Source organism: Poecilia reticulata, chromosome 22, assembly GCF_904066995.2.
Source record: "Poecilia reticulata chromosome 22, P_reticulata-male-v2, whole genome shotgun sequence".
Taxonomy (NCBI): Eukaryota; Metazoa; Chordata; class Actinopteri; order Cyprinodontiformes; family Poeciliidae; genus Poecilia; species Poecilia reticulata.
In genome coordinates, this window is record NC_088851.1 from 23,694,824 (window position 1) to 23,710,246 (window position 15,423).

The following is a 15,423-nucleotide window of genomic DNA, read 5'->3' on the forward strand; positions in this document are numbered from 1 at the left end:
ATACACGATTGGTATTCTGGTGCCGGCCTCGCCCCGCTCTTCGATAAGCCTTCCGCGTACACAGCCAGGGTCCTCAGCATGATCTCATTTCCTGTCTCCCCACCACCACAAACAAACGCAGTCAAAGACACAATTGTTGTTCTCCGGTGACCATTGTTCATGGAGCTGCTGTCGTCTCTGTTGTTCGCCCGCATCCGTGGAAGAAAAATGCCAAAAGTAGAAATCTGTGCACAGAAACTTCTACGGCCATCAGCTGTGGGTGTCGAGGACGTCTGCGAGAGTTCACTCTGTACTTTTTGTTTCATATGCACACGGGCGCGCACACGTTCACACACACCCACGACACACACACACACACACACACACACACACGGTAGAAATGCGCATAACATAACCCGCCTGTGGAGCAGTGATAACCATGGCCAAACAAAGGCCTTTTAATGTCAGACTGAGCCTTTGTCTTGAAGGGGGCTTTGTATGTACACAGCTGTGAGAATATGTAAGATTTGAGTTTTTTAATAAAATAATTATTTCCACTTTCCAAAGCCTTTAGAATAAATGGATATTTTACCCTTAGTATGGAAGGCTGTTATAGATAACTTGACACTTGGAAAAGGAATGGAGACTCAGACTTAGTCGATTTGGAGTATAGTCTATCATCCATTGACCCATCCCCCCGCCCCCCATTAAAACTCATTTTGAGCCACAATATCTATTGTAGTCATTTTAAGAACCACCATTTTATTTCTATTTTTAGGTTTTAAAAATAAAAACATAAAACTTTTTCAAAAAGAGAATGGATACGTTTTCTTACAAGGGACGTTGATATTTCTGAAAAAGAACTTTGGTTCCCACCTTATGACAAGAGCACTAGACAGGGTGTTTTCACACCTGACAGTCCAGTAGACTCGGTTGCAACAGTTGTTACATTTTCAGCTGATGCTGTTGGTTTTCACAATGCACAGTGTCAAATGATCCAGACTCTTCCAACAACCTTTTTGCCCCCTCAACCCTCACCACCTCACCTGTGGTGGCGCTGCGCAAAGAACCACTGAAGGAAATGACACAAAAACCTCTGAAGAGGACATGAGCACAACTTCCTTCTTCACAAAATGTAAAAAAAAAAGGAGTGGTGTCAGAGTTTAGAAGTTGTAGGATTTCTCTTTTGTTTCTGGTTAAAGACCATGAACCATATCTCTTGCTAGCGCGATACTCTTTGTTAAGATTGTGTTTACCCAGAATGCTGTGCGGTTGAAACGGTCTCTGGTTACATATTCATCTGAACCACTTCCAAGTTCACTTGAAACCAACTGAGACCTAGAGGACCAGAGGTTGCTTTTTTGGTCCACATCTAAGTTTGATTGCACATTCACACCCAAACGAATCAGACTTTCTAGACGAAACTAAAGCAGACTAAACAGAGCTGGTGTGAATATTCGGTTTCTTGGGTCTGAACCTTGTCCATCAACAACCCTGTCGCCGGTTCACCTCTCTGCTTTACTTGGACCTTTTTAAACAGAACCTCCTACAGGTTTCAGAGATGTTCTGTTCAGTTGTGTAGCCATTACACATTAGGCAATTTTCTCATTGTTAGATTCTCTTAAATCTCTTCATCATCATCAACGTCAAGGACAAAATCTATCCCACCCTGCATCAAATCCTATGAAGAATATAATCAGTGTTATTTATTTCACCCATCAGTGGCCATTATTTTAATCCTGATTGGGGGACGTTTGCGCCGGTGCTACTGACTACATCTCCATATTGTTTTGGGATACATTGTCCTAAAAAGTCCCCGTTTAAATCTTATGTTGCTAATTGATAGCTTTGCCAGACACAACACCTGCTCACTGCACTCCACACACACCATCAGTGTGATCCACACAGATGGAGCTGAAGACCCTGTAGACTGGGAACGTGCCGGCAGTGTTGGTCCTCAAATATTTAGCTGCCGTCCTCGGCAGAAGAGGGTCAGCTCACCCGGCCTGGCCTCTCTCCATGTCGCTCTTCTTCCCTCCATCAGGCCGCTGCTGTCTGTCAGAGGCGATTCTCATCAACATTTATGTCCCTGTGAACACTTTCTGCCATCACTTGTACGGAGATATTAGTGACTCTGAGCTGTGCAAAGAGCAGGACGTTGAATGTGCTCTGCAGTACTTTCAGGAGTTTACAGCCAGACTGAACCTCAGACATTATTTGCTGCTTCTTTTTCAGTCTGTTTGATGTGCGGAGCTTAATTTGTAATTCACTGTATGTGTTTAATGTATTCATGGTTGTAAATCTTATGGGATTTAAAATGACGGAAGATTTTTTCAGCCATTAGGATACTGTCAAATGTCATAGTTTCTCAACTCCCCAAACAAAACTGTAATTATTTTTTAAAATCATTCCTACAATAAGCAAACAAGAAACCTTGCCAGTAGTGAAGGAGTTTAACACCCACGTTTCTGTCACTGCAGTTTCCAGGTTATAGCTGTGTGTGGTGTTGGAGTCCCACTGTAAAGCTCAGAGCGAGGGGCTCACCCTCGTTTGCTCTGGTTGTGTGATGCAGACAGACAGCTGTGTTCTGGGCTTTTATTCACCTACAAGCCAGAAGCAGAGCCACGCGCTGACCGCCGAGGACGTGTGTCCTCACATCCCTCCGCCGGCACGCACCGCAGACCGTACCCTCTGCACTAGTTCTCTGATTAGAGTTAATCAAACAGACAGTTGCCTTGTGACAAAGAAACGGGCTTAAAGCACGTGTGGCCACATGCTCTGATTATCCGTAGGGTGCCGGCGTCTTTCTGGCCACTGGGTGTGTCCTTCCTGGTGGAGACTGGCCAGGGATGCAGGCAAGTCTGTCTGACAAGGACAAAAACAACAGCCTGGAGTTTTAGATTCTCATCACTTGCTTTTGTTCAAACTGTGTTGGAAAACTATAAAATCTCAAATTCTTCTGTAACCAAGTGTAATTTCTCTGATGGTATTAAAGGCTCATTGTGACGATTTTCCTTAATATTTCAATTTGCCCAGGTGGTTTCTTGTCTGTTTCCACTGTGGGATCTAAAAATAAGTAGTGTGTTTAAATTATATATGCCAAAGCTAAAAAGGGTCATGCCTCCTAATGCTGGAAAATAGACAGACATCTTTCTCAGCTTGTGAGGCTCTGATTTAGTCGCTGGGAGTATTTCTTGTTCCCAAAGCTGTGATTTTTTTTTAGTGGTTATATTTTATGACTTATGTATCCTAACGCAAATCTTTATGGAAAGGTGTAACTGGATCAAATGAACCAAATTTCACAGATTCACATTTCCGCTCTCTTGCTTTTCTTTTATATTCAGAGATATATGTATTTTTAAACGGTATTAAGAACATAATCTAATGCAGGAGTTGGAATCGCAGCCTGTTCTTTTAAAGACATGACTCATCATTTCAAAGCTCTGAGTTTGAATTGAAGTCAAAGTTTGTAATATCTGCAGAGTTTTAATACTTGAGATTGATGCAATTTAAGATTACTTATTTAAAAAACCCCAAAATAAAATAAAAAATAGCTTTGTAAACGGCTTGTCCACTGCCACAAATTCTAAGATTTCATTCTGAATTTGATTGTTTTCTAAAACTTGGTGTTTTTAATATTGCATTTGAATAAAAGCACCATAAATCCATTATGAGTGCCTGGGTTTGACTGTTTGAAAACAAAAAAATAGTATTTGCTCCTCTTGTATAATTTAAAATGAACAGCTATATAAACTTCTGGAAACAAAAAGTTCAGAATATTTGACCAAACTTGACCAACAGTTTTTCATTTTTTTTGCTATTTAGACTGTTTTTAACCCAAATAAAAAAAAGTTTTTCATGTGAGCTATTTTATCATCTTTTCAGTACTTTAGGTAAGAAGCTGCTGTCAGTCATATTTCCTCACAGGTCAGGCCTTTTCTTTCACACCCTGTGTGTTTCCAGGAGATTCACCGGTTTTCTTTTCTTGTCTGTATTCACAGTATAACTTTGTGGGAAGAATCCTCGGTCCCCGGGGACTCACTGCCAAACAGCTGGAAGCAGAGACGGGATGCAAAATCATGGTGCGAGGAAAGAGCTCCATGAGAGACAAGAAGAAGGTAAACTCATCAGCCTTTCTCCGATTCTTCTTCCTCCACACAATTAATACCAAATGTGTTTTGCTTCTACTGGCTTAATTTTTTTTCTCCTCTCTGTCTGCAATGATTTATTATCTCTTTGGGAATGTTACGCGACATTATGAAATTTGGTGGCATGCTGGTCACACAAGAACTTCCCAGTGGGCCTCCAGAAACACGAGGCAGGCACACGCTCAGTTGATGCCTGCTGGTGGCTTTCTGACATCTGATAGCGCTGTTTGCGAAGCGCTGCGTAGCAGAAAGTGCAGGAGGCGGTAGTAACGGCTCATGCCGGGGGCCGTGTCTATATCTGGAGCTTCTGTGCTGAGATTGGAAACATACAAATAACCATATACAGTGTAAACACATAGAATTGTGTACAGCTCTGCAAAAAACCTTCCTCCTTTTCCCCTCGTACTAAAAAAACAAGGTTGTCGAGTTTAAACAAACACGAGACCATCAAAAACAAAATTGTGTTAAGACCTTATGTTATTTACTGTATCCACTTAAACCTTGTAACCTTTTGCAACTTTCAAGCTATGAACACCTACATTTTGAAAAATCTGAGAATGCTGAACCACAAATTGAGTGTATACACACTTTTTTCTTCCACTAAACCTTTCTTGATATGTCTAGGTACATCACTCTTAGATTGTGTGGCTTTCTCTCTTTCAGCTGTGTACAACATAATTATGTTGACCATCGTATAACATTTCTGTTCTACTAGCTCCAATCGCTAAACATTGAAATGAACAAAAATAAAACTTAAGCTGTATTACTCCACGTAAATAATAGATGAATGTAACTTTTTGAACTGAATTACTAAATTCAATCACCTTTCTGCTGACCTGTTGATTTATTGAGATGCGCCTGCAGAGGCTTTAGTTGCTCTGCTTTGCCAGACAGGGGTGCTATATTGCAGTCCATTCAAATAAGTCAGAGCACTCTTTGGAGTGACAGGCACCTTTTCTGGCCGCTCCCCCCCACTGAGCGTATGATGCATCATGAAAACCTGACAGTGCCTGAACAGATGAAAACACAGAGCGACACAGATTTTCAGTTGAGTCATAATCTTGGAAATGCCACTGTGCTGCAGGGACAGCTTTTCCATCCCTTCCCTTCTCCTCTTTTCTTTCATTCCCTTCAGTATGTTTTCTAGCAGAATGAGATGAAGACCCCCTGCAGTGTTTTTTGATTATTTATTTATTTTTCTTTTGAATTTGATCCAGAAATGGTTAAATGAGATTGAGAATGGTTAAGCAGACTCAATCTTTAGACATTAGTCTTAGTTCATTGCTAAAATCTATGATTTTGTTCCTAATCTCCGTCTCTTCTAAAACTTAATGATGCATGCCGGTTTATGTATTTCTTTTTCTGTCTGGTGCTGCAGCTGGTTCTGCTGCAGGCTTTTTCATGTACTCTGCTGACAAAAAGGAGAATATACTGTAAGATGCACTCAGGAGGCACGGTTTTTCTTATCAAATCAGAGGATCACCTGAAATCTGAACTATTCTTGTAAAGTTTTATTTTCATCAGCATTTATTTTCTTTTCCATGACCTGATTTCCAGTTTTCTTCATGCTGATTTCGACTTTGATTCAAATCTTTATCCTAAGGACTGTAACACAACAGAAGTGTTTTCCTGGTTCGTTTTTAGAAGTAGCAGCTTTTACAGAAAATGAAGCAATTGTAAACTTATCTACATTTGTGTATCAAATCATAAGCCTCTATTTTTTCCCCCTTTTTTTGGCATAAGTGCATTAAAGTACATGCAGCTGGAGGGTGAGTTTAAAGAAGAAAGAGTTCTGAATTTTGATTTATTCAATAAAGAAAAGAAAAAAAACTCCTTGGCTCACAAATGACTATGTAGAGCCAATCAGTGTTGAATTCTGACCTCGGGCTGATTGGTACATCTGTTTTTTAATCCTCAATAAATCATGACCTTCCTTCCTCCTTGTCGGTCCTCAGAATATTCCATTAAAGTGCTGATAAGCTGTTAAAAACGTCATGTGGAAAGGATCTTGTTGTCTCCCAGCATTTACATCCATAATCAGAATAATAGGCTGAAAGATTTGCTTGCAGGGCCCCAGCAGCGTCTGGATCAGACCACGTGTGTGTGTCATAGCTGTGGCTCAGCCACAAACAAAGCCGCAGAAGTAGCTTCCAGTCACCGCTTCCTCAACCTCAGTATATTCAGCCTGATGCCCTGTGGCAGCGGAGGATGCCACAGCAGCAGCTAAGCCAGTGTGTTTATTCAGGATCCATTAGCGGCAGCATTTTTATGCTCTCAATAATTCAGCTGGTTACTCCCCCTTGGGCCGCGCTGCCTGACAGGGAGCCGGCTCACTGGAGCTCCGCAGTGGGAGAGAGTCAGGCAGGCAGAGGGGATGAAGCAGCAATGTTACATAAAGCACAATAGTGAAGAAGAGGATGCAAAGTCGGTACGGGAAACGAGAAAAATATGGTAAATAATTTGAAGTGTGTGAAACACTTGTATCCCTTCTGAGAACTTGCAGAGATAATTGCATAATAATTTGTGTGTATTACACGGTATTGCACCGTTTCTACAACCTTTATCTTATGGGAGAGATGGTTGAACGTTTCCGGTTTAAAGTTTAATTATTTACAACAGGTACTGCTCAAGCCTGTATTTACCAAACACTAATACAAGGTGCCTGCGCATCCTTAAAAAGTCTTAAGATGGCCTTAAACACATTAATCTCAGGTCTTAAATGTTGTCATAGTAAGACTATTTAATCCTGGATATTCTATGATTTTGGTTTTTTGTATTTTTTTTCTTTTTCTTCTCTGTCAGGCAAAAGTTTGAGTTGTACGGAAATGACAACATTGCGTTCTGCGACTCCAGGCAGTTGAGGCCACCAGTAGCTAGCTGCTAGTATACCTTTGCTACCTATCTGAATAACATTTTTTCCGTTTATTATGGGTTAAGTACACATTTTTCGTTGGTTGGCTCTTTTTCTGTACATTTCTGTCACGGTGCAGGCCTTAAATTTCATTCATAATGGTCTTAAAAAGGTCTTAAATTTGAGTTGGGGAAACCTGTAGAAACTCTAATAGTTCACCTCTACTACATTATTGGAGAAAAGATTGAATTTCTTCTATGCTTTTTAGTTCTTGCTGTGCTTCAGCAGTAAAATATATTTAACCAAAGAGAAATGTATTATTCAACTCTGTCACTGGTGCTGTGCTTTGAGTTTCTGTTAACAAATCAAAGCATCTAGTCCCTGCTCATGTTATGAAATATTTAGGTTTTTAATAATGTGGCACCATAATGAAAAATGTGGAACCGTGTCTGCCGTCTTATGAAAGCTGCACAATATATTGAATCAATGTATTTAATATATAACACAGTAGTATTGCACAAAGTATACCAATATTTGGAAAACCTATGGTTTTAAAACCATAAAAAGTCCCCAAGCTTTCTTCAGTTTAAGTTTTCTTCTGGTTAGTTTTGGTCAGCCACGTGGAACTGTCCACAGACTCATATTTCATAGTTTCTCTGGATAAAGGATTTTCGAGTGGTTTCTCTCTTTTTTTAATCATTTTTCATTTCTGTAATTATCGTTACTAACATCCAGAAGGACTCTCTGAAGCCATCTTCCTATCAAAGCACCATATGTTGTTATAGCTTTGGTCTCTTTTTATTCATTTCACCCACGAATAATGCCGAACAACGGCAAGAACAACATCAATTAAATTACAGATTTGTTCTATCGACCACTGCACACGCACAGAGGGGATTCCCCTTCCCGTTCGCCAAAGCAATTCCCTAATTCTATTTAGTCTCCTTCACAGTGCGATTACAGTCAGTGGTGCAGACATCTGTTTTATTTAGAGCCTCTCTGAAAATCCTTTCAGGCTTGCAGTTTAAGAAACGCTCTCCATCAAATGAATTTTTATTTCTTTCGTCTTTTTTTTTTTTTTTTTTTTGCTGATTGTGCCAACACATAACAACTAAAACTGTTGTATCAGCACGATCTCTGACAGAACAGAATTGGTCTTCAGCTGCTGCCAGCCAGTAGATGTTGTTACAGCGCGCCTCGTACATTTCGTTCCCTACCAACTACAACGACATTTGCAGCCTGTATGCTACATTTTATTAGCCTCTTGGCACTAAAGTAAATCAATTTTAGTTTTTTTTTTTCCTATTTCTCGACTACATTCACTGAAGCCTTTGTTCCTGCGCCAGTATTGCTGTTATCACATTTCCCCTCATTGTCTGCAAATGACAAGAAACTAATGTGATCATTCAGGGCACGACGGTGACATACGGCTGAAGGTTAGGCTGCTGCTCAATGTTCGCCTTACTTTTTAATACCCTGGGCTCAGATGTGCTGCTGTATCATCTTTCCAGGAAGAGCTAAAAGTCGTGGCATTTAAGTGAACTGTTCAATGCAGTTTCTTGCCCTCTCTGACCTTTCAGATTTTAGCGATCACATTCTGTGTTACTGTACTCATATTATTAAAAAGAAATCCACCCCTATATATTTACTTTTAAACATTTAACCTCTTTTTTTTCCCCCTGCTGGTGTTTTAAATCATCTTTATTGTGTTGCGTGGCCTTAATTACATTGACTTGAGGACATTTCTGACAAAAAACCTCTTAAATTTCTAGTTTAATTTAACATTTACAAAAAACTTGTATAGTCACTGAGGTTGAAAAGTTAATTTGCAAGACAAAAAGTAAAATTCTCCATAGTTACAGGTATAAATTTACAATGATGCAACAGATGTTTATTGATATTATTATAAAGTTTGAAGTAACAACAACAACAGAAAGTTTACTAAGATTTTAAAGTAAGTCTGTTACAAAAAGCAACAGAAATCTTCTAATACTGAAGTGGTAAATGTAGGAGATGTGCATCTGGATATTTTCCGAGGTGTAAATGAATATCGAGTCGGCACCCTGTAGATAATCTGATACAAGAAAAATGCTTTGACATGAAAATGTTCCGCATCTCTTAGAAGACGTCTGTCATTTTTCTGACCTCACAATTTTGGTAAATTTCTGTTTTTTTCCCCTCTAACCTTAACAGTTATTTTTATACAAAGTTCTAATGTTATGATGTGTTAGCATCTTGGTGTTAATATTGTAAATTTGGGCATTAAATCATGGATTTTTAATATTTTTTTGTAATCAAAGAATACCCAACTTTTTCCTTGCAAACATATAAAATGAATGAATTTTTGGTGGAAATTTACTCCATTATTTTTCTTTTATCTACAATTGGTACTATGGAGCAAAATAATGCATGTAGTTTAACATATGATCATGAAGGTTCATCATTTCAAGGGCCAGGTTGTTTCCTTACATATAGTTCAAAGTAGTATAGAGACTTCATGCAAAGGCTTTGACTGAAAATAGACGCGTCCTTCAGGAATGGATGAAACTATTTGGTTTGAACTTCTTATTTATGGTTTGAATAAAGATGGAAGACGTTGACAGTGAAAGCTTCTTTTGTGAGGGGGAAAAACCACCTGAAGTGTTGTATAACATCTTCTTTTCATGTGGCTTCGACCGTGACGGGAAGTGTCAGATATTCAGGCTTACTGGACTCAAACTGAAGGTTGTAAACTGTATACTACCAACAAGTGCATCTCAATAAATGACCATATCACTGAAAATATCACATATATTCATTGCACACAGATTGATATATTACAGGCATTTTATTTCAGCTAATGAAAACAAAATTCCTCAGAAAAGTATGTTACATAAAAATCCCCCAAAAAACACATAAACTTACCGAAATGTATATCCATGTGCTGTACAACGTATTGGTTCAGAAAATGGAAGATGAAGTTTCTACTTGGGAAGCAGAAACGCTTATTACTAAAAAAGGTCACTATATCCAGTGAAGTTCATTGGGAAGTTAAGTGGAAGGAAAAAGGCTGGTATTGACAGAATTTAAGTTGATTTGGACTCCAGGTCCAGTGTGAAGTTTTCAGGCAGGAACCAGTTTAGGAGCCTTGTCACCTGCTTTGGTTGGACTGCTGTGTTGAGTCTGTAAGGTCTACCAGGATATTTTAGAGCACTTCCTGTTTCTCTGCCCTGATGCCCTGTGGATTTCTCCGTCCTGAAGCATTGAGTGCTTATACTGTTTCAGAAGGCCACAGCTTCATTTTTAAAAATCTTTTTTTTAATTGGGTTTTATGCCATATTGTAATATTCAAAGAAAATTCTGCTTCTTATAACAGAAATAACTTCTTGAAATTACACAGCATTACTTTTTCAATTGATTTCATGAAGTAAACAAACTATTTTCTGATTTGAGGTGCTCCTGTAAGCAACATTCACCCTTTGATTTTGTGCTGAGACTTGGTCTCAATAAACGTAGAGCTCTCATCGTATTTGACTGAAAGCAGCTCCCCTTCGTACGGTTCCGGCGGAGCGGTTTGTCTGGACACTTCAGAGTTTCTCTCCCGGCTCTCGTCTTTCCTCTTGTTTCTGTTCTCGCCTTTCTAACCTGCCTCCCCCCTCTGGCCTTCATCCTGTTTGTCATGCTGTCACTTTCTCTTAGAGGGCGCGTGGTGACCTTGTCATGGTGTGTGTTGGGTGCATTTGCGTTTTGTGAAGCTTCGCGTGCAGATTAGTGCATCCTCTGCAACTCTAATCGACTGCAGTCTGAACTAAACTCCAGCTTGACTGAACTCAACAGCCTGTAGCTGAAATTACAGATGTGTTTATTATAGTTATACTTTTGAACAGGAACGGCCTGAATCGCCTGCCTGGAAATCCTGATCCACCTCCCGGTCAGCATTTTCCACCCCCCAGCAGGCCGTAAGCCAGTGCCGTGATAAAATAGTGGCTCCGCTGCTTAAACTAGCCCCCATCACTCCCGCCGTCGCCCCACCCACATGCAGAAAAGGGGAAAACGAGAGCAGAATATTGAACGAACTTGTGTGTGTGTGTTGTAAAGAGCAGTGCCATGGCAACAGCTCTCTGTGGAGTAAAAGCAGGTGGGTGGCACTCGGCTCAGACTCTGAAGCTGTGTGCGTGCGTGCCTCCTCTCCTTTACTTTGCAGGTCTTGTTGAGCGTATAGAAGCGAAGTCGGCGGGACGCCTGCAGAGCAACGCTGTGTATTGTTAGTAATTAGACACACTCACAGTAGCTCACCACTCAAAGTCTGATCTGAAGTTGAGGCTGGTTTATAGGAGTTGAAGTAAACAACTCTGCTTTTATCACTAGTCTGTGCAAATCGGCGCCACTAGCAGGGGGGTAAGCACTTGTTGTCATGCGGTTTTGAAAACTTTTTTTCTTTTTTTTAAGCGGATATTTAATCTACCTTTCTCCTTATTGATCAAGATTGATCAAACAGACCTCAGCATTTAGGTTAGTGGTTGGTTTCTAAAGAAGTTGTACAACTCTTTGCCATACAGCTCTCTCGCTGCTAACTTTCTGGATTAAGTAGCTATTATTTAACATATTAAATGCATCAAATATGAAACATTTGTCCCCACCAGCCATGGGACGGCATCAGACTCTGACTGGACTAAAAGATAATTATGCAAAAGTTGAAACATTTAATGAAAAATGTCATTTGTAACATTGTTTGATTTTTGGTATGCAAGACTGAGTAGAAAAGGAAAACAATTCTTATTCAATTCAATTTGAAAATACTTTATTTATCCCACAGGAAAATTAGAGGTTATCATAAATCATATCATCCAAGCATCTCCAAGGAGTTGTTGTGGATGGCTGTTCTGTGGGTAGGAAGGATTTCCTGTAGCAGTCAGTGTTTCAGAAAATGTAAAGAGGCTTCTGACTGAAGATTGCTGCTTGGTGCAGTTCTGGTGGTCATATCGGCAGCAGAGATACTTTCAGCATGTCGTTGTTGAAGTCTGCTATCCACCTCGTTTGCTTTTGCTGTATGAGACTCGCGCATTAAACACTGTAAATTCCATGTTTGACTCCAGCGTTTGGTTCTGGTTGAGTTCTGCTCAGAGTGGATCTGGGGATTGTGGCGGAGTTACTTAGCTGCTTTGATGTTTTTGTTTTTTGCAGAGGAGAAAAAAACAAAATGCAAAGAAAACATTGACATGTTGAGGTAAAAACAAAACCATTTCATGTGAGGGGAAAACAAACTGTATGGGTTTGTTATGGAAATGGCAGGACAAGAGCAGCAGACAGATTTAGCTACACATGTGGTCTGAAGGGAAACCACAGTCTGCAGCAGCATAGGCTAGTGCTTTCTGACTGACAGGAAACATGAGCTGCTAATTAAAATTATGAATTCATTTCCAAAGATTTTGTGTTTGTTTGTATTGCTGCTTTTTCAGTACATTTCTTTTTCTACTTTGGTTCAGTTTTATAAAGAGAAAATAATAATATTTTACACTATACGTTAGAAAAACAAGGGAAACTAGTGTGTATGTATTGATCATTTTATCACAATATTTTGCGATACTATTGTGGTAATGATAAAAATTATGATAAAAGGTATTTATTATTTTTTAGGTAACTGTATTGCTGTAACTGCATGGTGCATTATTCATATTGTTCTTGAAAAACATTCCCATTTTCAATAGGCTTCTTCAAATCACTTAATTAAAAAAAAAAAAAAGATTGATTTATATCCCTGAGCTGCACAAAGTGACTGTTTTAATCTTATTTTTGAATTTACTGATATTTATTGATGCACTTTTGGAATAAACTTGAGTAAGTGGCAAAAATAAAATTTACAATCACTGAAATTTATCATGACAACAATAGATCAAAATCCCTATCACGATGCAACATTTTTCATGATAAATGATACGACGAATGCCCACCCCTAAGAGAAACTGTGTATTCTAATTAGAACCCACTACTAACTTTGAACTATATGTGCCATAAATCGTTTCCCACAAGTTGCATTAATGTAGGTTAAAATCCAGATCCATCTCTCTCTGATCCCTGCATCCATTCATCTCTCTCTGATATTAATTGCTGCAGGGCTCGCTGTCATCTTTGTCTCTGTGAAGCATGGGATCTATTAAAGAAGGGTGTCCTTTCAAAGTTCCAGTTAAATAGCTGACTAACGGGCCGGTCCTGTCATCCTGCTTCTTCTCGCAGCGGCCCGTCTCTTTTCTCCTCTGTCTGATAACGCGGCGGTACCGCTGCTGCTCCAGCACGCCCGCGCTGTCACATCCACTCACTGTCTCTCTCTCTCTCTCTCTCTCTCTCTCTCTCTCTCTCTCTGTGTTTCTGTCCAGGAGGAGCAGAACAGAGGGAAGCCAAACTGGGAACACCTAAATGAAGACCTTCACGTCCTAATCACAGTTGAAGACACACAAAACAGAGCAGAGATCAAGATGAGGAGAGCGGTAGAGGAAGTCAAGAAGCTCCTCGTACCTGCTGTGAGTATATTTCCTGCAAAAACACCAACATGCGTTACACTGTTGATGCTTTCCCAGCTGCCATTGCCTTGCTGTCCTCCATCATTTGGGTGTCACGAGGAGATGAAGGGCTTTAATATGTGCTGGGAAGGTTTCCCATATTTTCATAACACAATAATGCCACTGCATATGGCACAATAACTCCACCCCACTGTTAGTATCCTGTTTACCTCCATATATGGACGAGGGGAACAGGTTGGCAGTACCTCCAGTTGAGTGGAAAATCAGAGCGAGCTGCACACACCTCCGGTGCCGGCCACATTTCATCTCCGCTCCCCCTCAGGCCAGGCTTCCTTAACGCTGTGCTCCCGGTGGCGGCTGCTGGGAGCGTTGCTGGCGTGGAGTTTGTGTTTTGTGATTTGACTGTGGGGAACAGGTGGACAGAGCAGCTGAGGGCGCCGGTTTGCCACCAGGTGGCAACGAACAGAGCTGAGTGGGACCTGACCACTTGTGAGAGCTTCAAGGAAATGGACTGCGGTTTTTCATTTGGAGAATTGATACATTAACCTTGAATTATGCTTTGATTTTAAGGCCAAAATAATTTCTATATGCGCTGTAATGAAATGAGTAAAACCACAAAGAGGTTTTCTGCTAGCTTAAATTGTTCATGATTTTTTTTTTTCATATTATTTGCCGATGCTGCCCAGTTCTTGTTTGGCACTGAAATGCTGTACTGGTGACTCGAGATTTAGTTTTTCCTTTTAAAATTGCTTCATTTTTCCTTTTCTGTTTATTTTGTGGATTATGGCCTGCAGTTAATATATCTCCCCCAAAGTTGTGACAGTGTTCTTCCTTCATAATAATGACATAAATATGTTTTTTATTTGCTTGAGCAACTTTGCTTAGTGCATATTTTCCTTCCATTCAACTTTCCATTAATAATCCAACCTAAACATTCTTCTCTTGTGTTGGTCATAAACAATAATAACGTGATATTTCTCTTTTTTTTAAATTGTTTGTATTGCTCAATAATGAAATAATCTAGTTTGTATTAACAATAAGCGTCTGTGTGTAGCAAATCCATTTAATGCTGTTAAGGTTTTAAACCTTAAATATTTTGTACTCAAATAAATCACTTTATCTGCATGCACATGTAGACATATGTACAACATTTGTGTGCACTATAACTTGAACAATGAATCACTGATCATGCAGATCCGTTGCCACATTCACAGCAATGCTTTTACATCACTGACAGCTCTCTGAATATAAAATTCATGAAAAAAGGGCCATAAAAATAGCATCTTCACTCGTTGAGAAATCTACTGTGTGTGCATTTTGCGTCCTAACGAGTACATCAAAGATGGCTGTGAGTCATTACCTGAACCACTGGGTGGGTTAAAAAGAAGCTCTTTTTATTCCTCCGACATGGGGGAGCAGCTTCAAGGCCTTTTGCGAGAAACCAGACACTAATGAAATCCTTTTCTCAAATTTTTCTGCTACCTTTTTAATAAATTGTTCAGGATATTTTTTTTCTCTCATCAGTTTGCTCATTTCCAGTTTGGATTCAAAGTCAAAAAGAATAGCTAAAAATGCTGATATTTGCCTTTTAAATGGCGTTAATAATTCCGTTTTAAATATAAAGTGAACAACTTTGTCACATATGGAAACTGCTGCTTTAAGTCAAGTTTATTTGTATGGCACATTTCAGCAACAATGCAGGTTAAGGTGCTTTACATCATCAAAACACAAATACAAAGTGGTAGAAGACGCCACACAGTCAACAACTGAGAAAACCAGTAAACATTACATTTTGACAAATGTCATCATCACACATCAAAATGTTGGTCAGTGTTTCATTTATTATTGTTCAAAAGCAACTCTAAACAGGTGGGTGTTTAGTCTGAATTTAAAGGAACTCAGTGTTTCAGCTGCTGTGCAGTTTTCTGGAAGTTGGTTCCAGATTTGT

General features: G+C 39.6%; 1 protein-coding gene across 5 annotated transcripts in view; it reads left to right on the top strand.

Annotated features, from left to right (window-relative positions):
- The window catches only part of qkia (QKI, KH domain containing, RNA binding a), an 85,889-nt gene that overhangs the window by 38,716 nt on the left and 31,750 nt on the right, over nt 1-15,423 (top strand). For all 5 annotated transcript variants that reach the window (XM_008399971.3, XM_008399973.3, XM_008399972.3 and 2 more), the window contains exons 3-4: nt 3,981-4,097; nt 13,332-13,475. In XM_008399971.3, the coding sequence (XP_008398193.1) occupies nt 3,981-4,097; nt 13,332-13,475 (261 nt within the window). The remainder of the gene's footprint in view (nt 1-3,980; nt 4,098-13,331; nt 13,476-15,423) is intronic.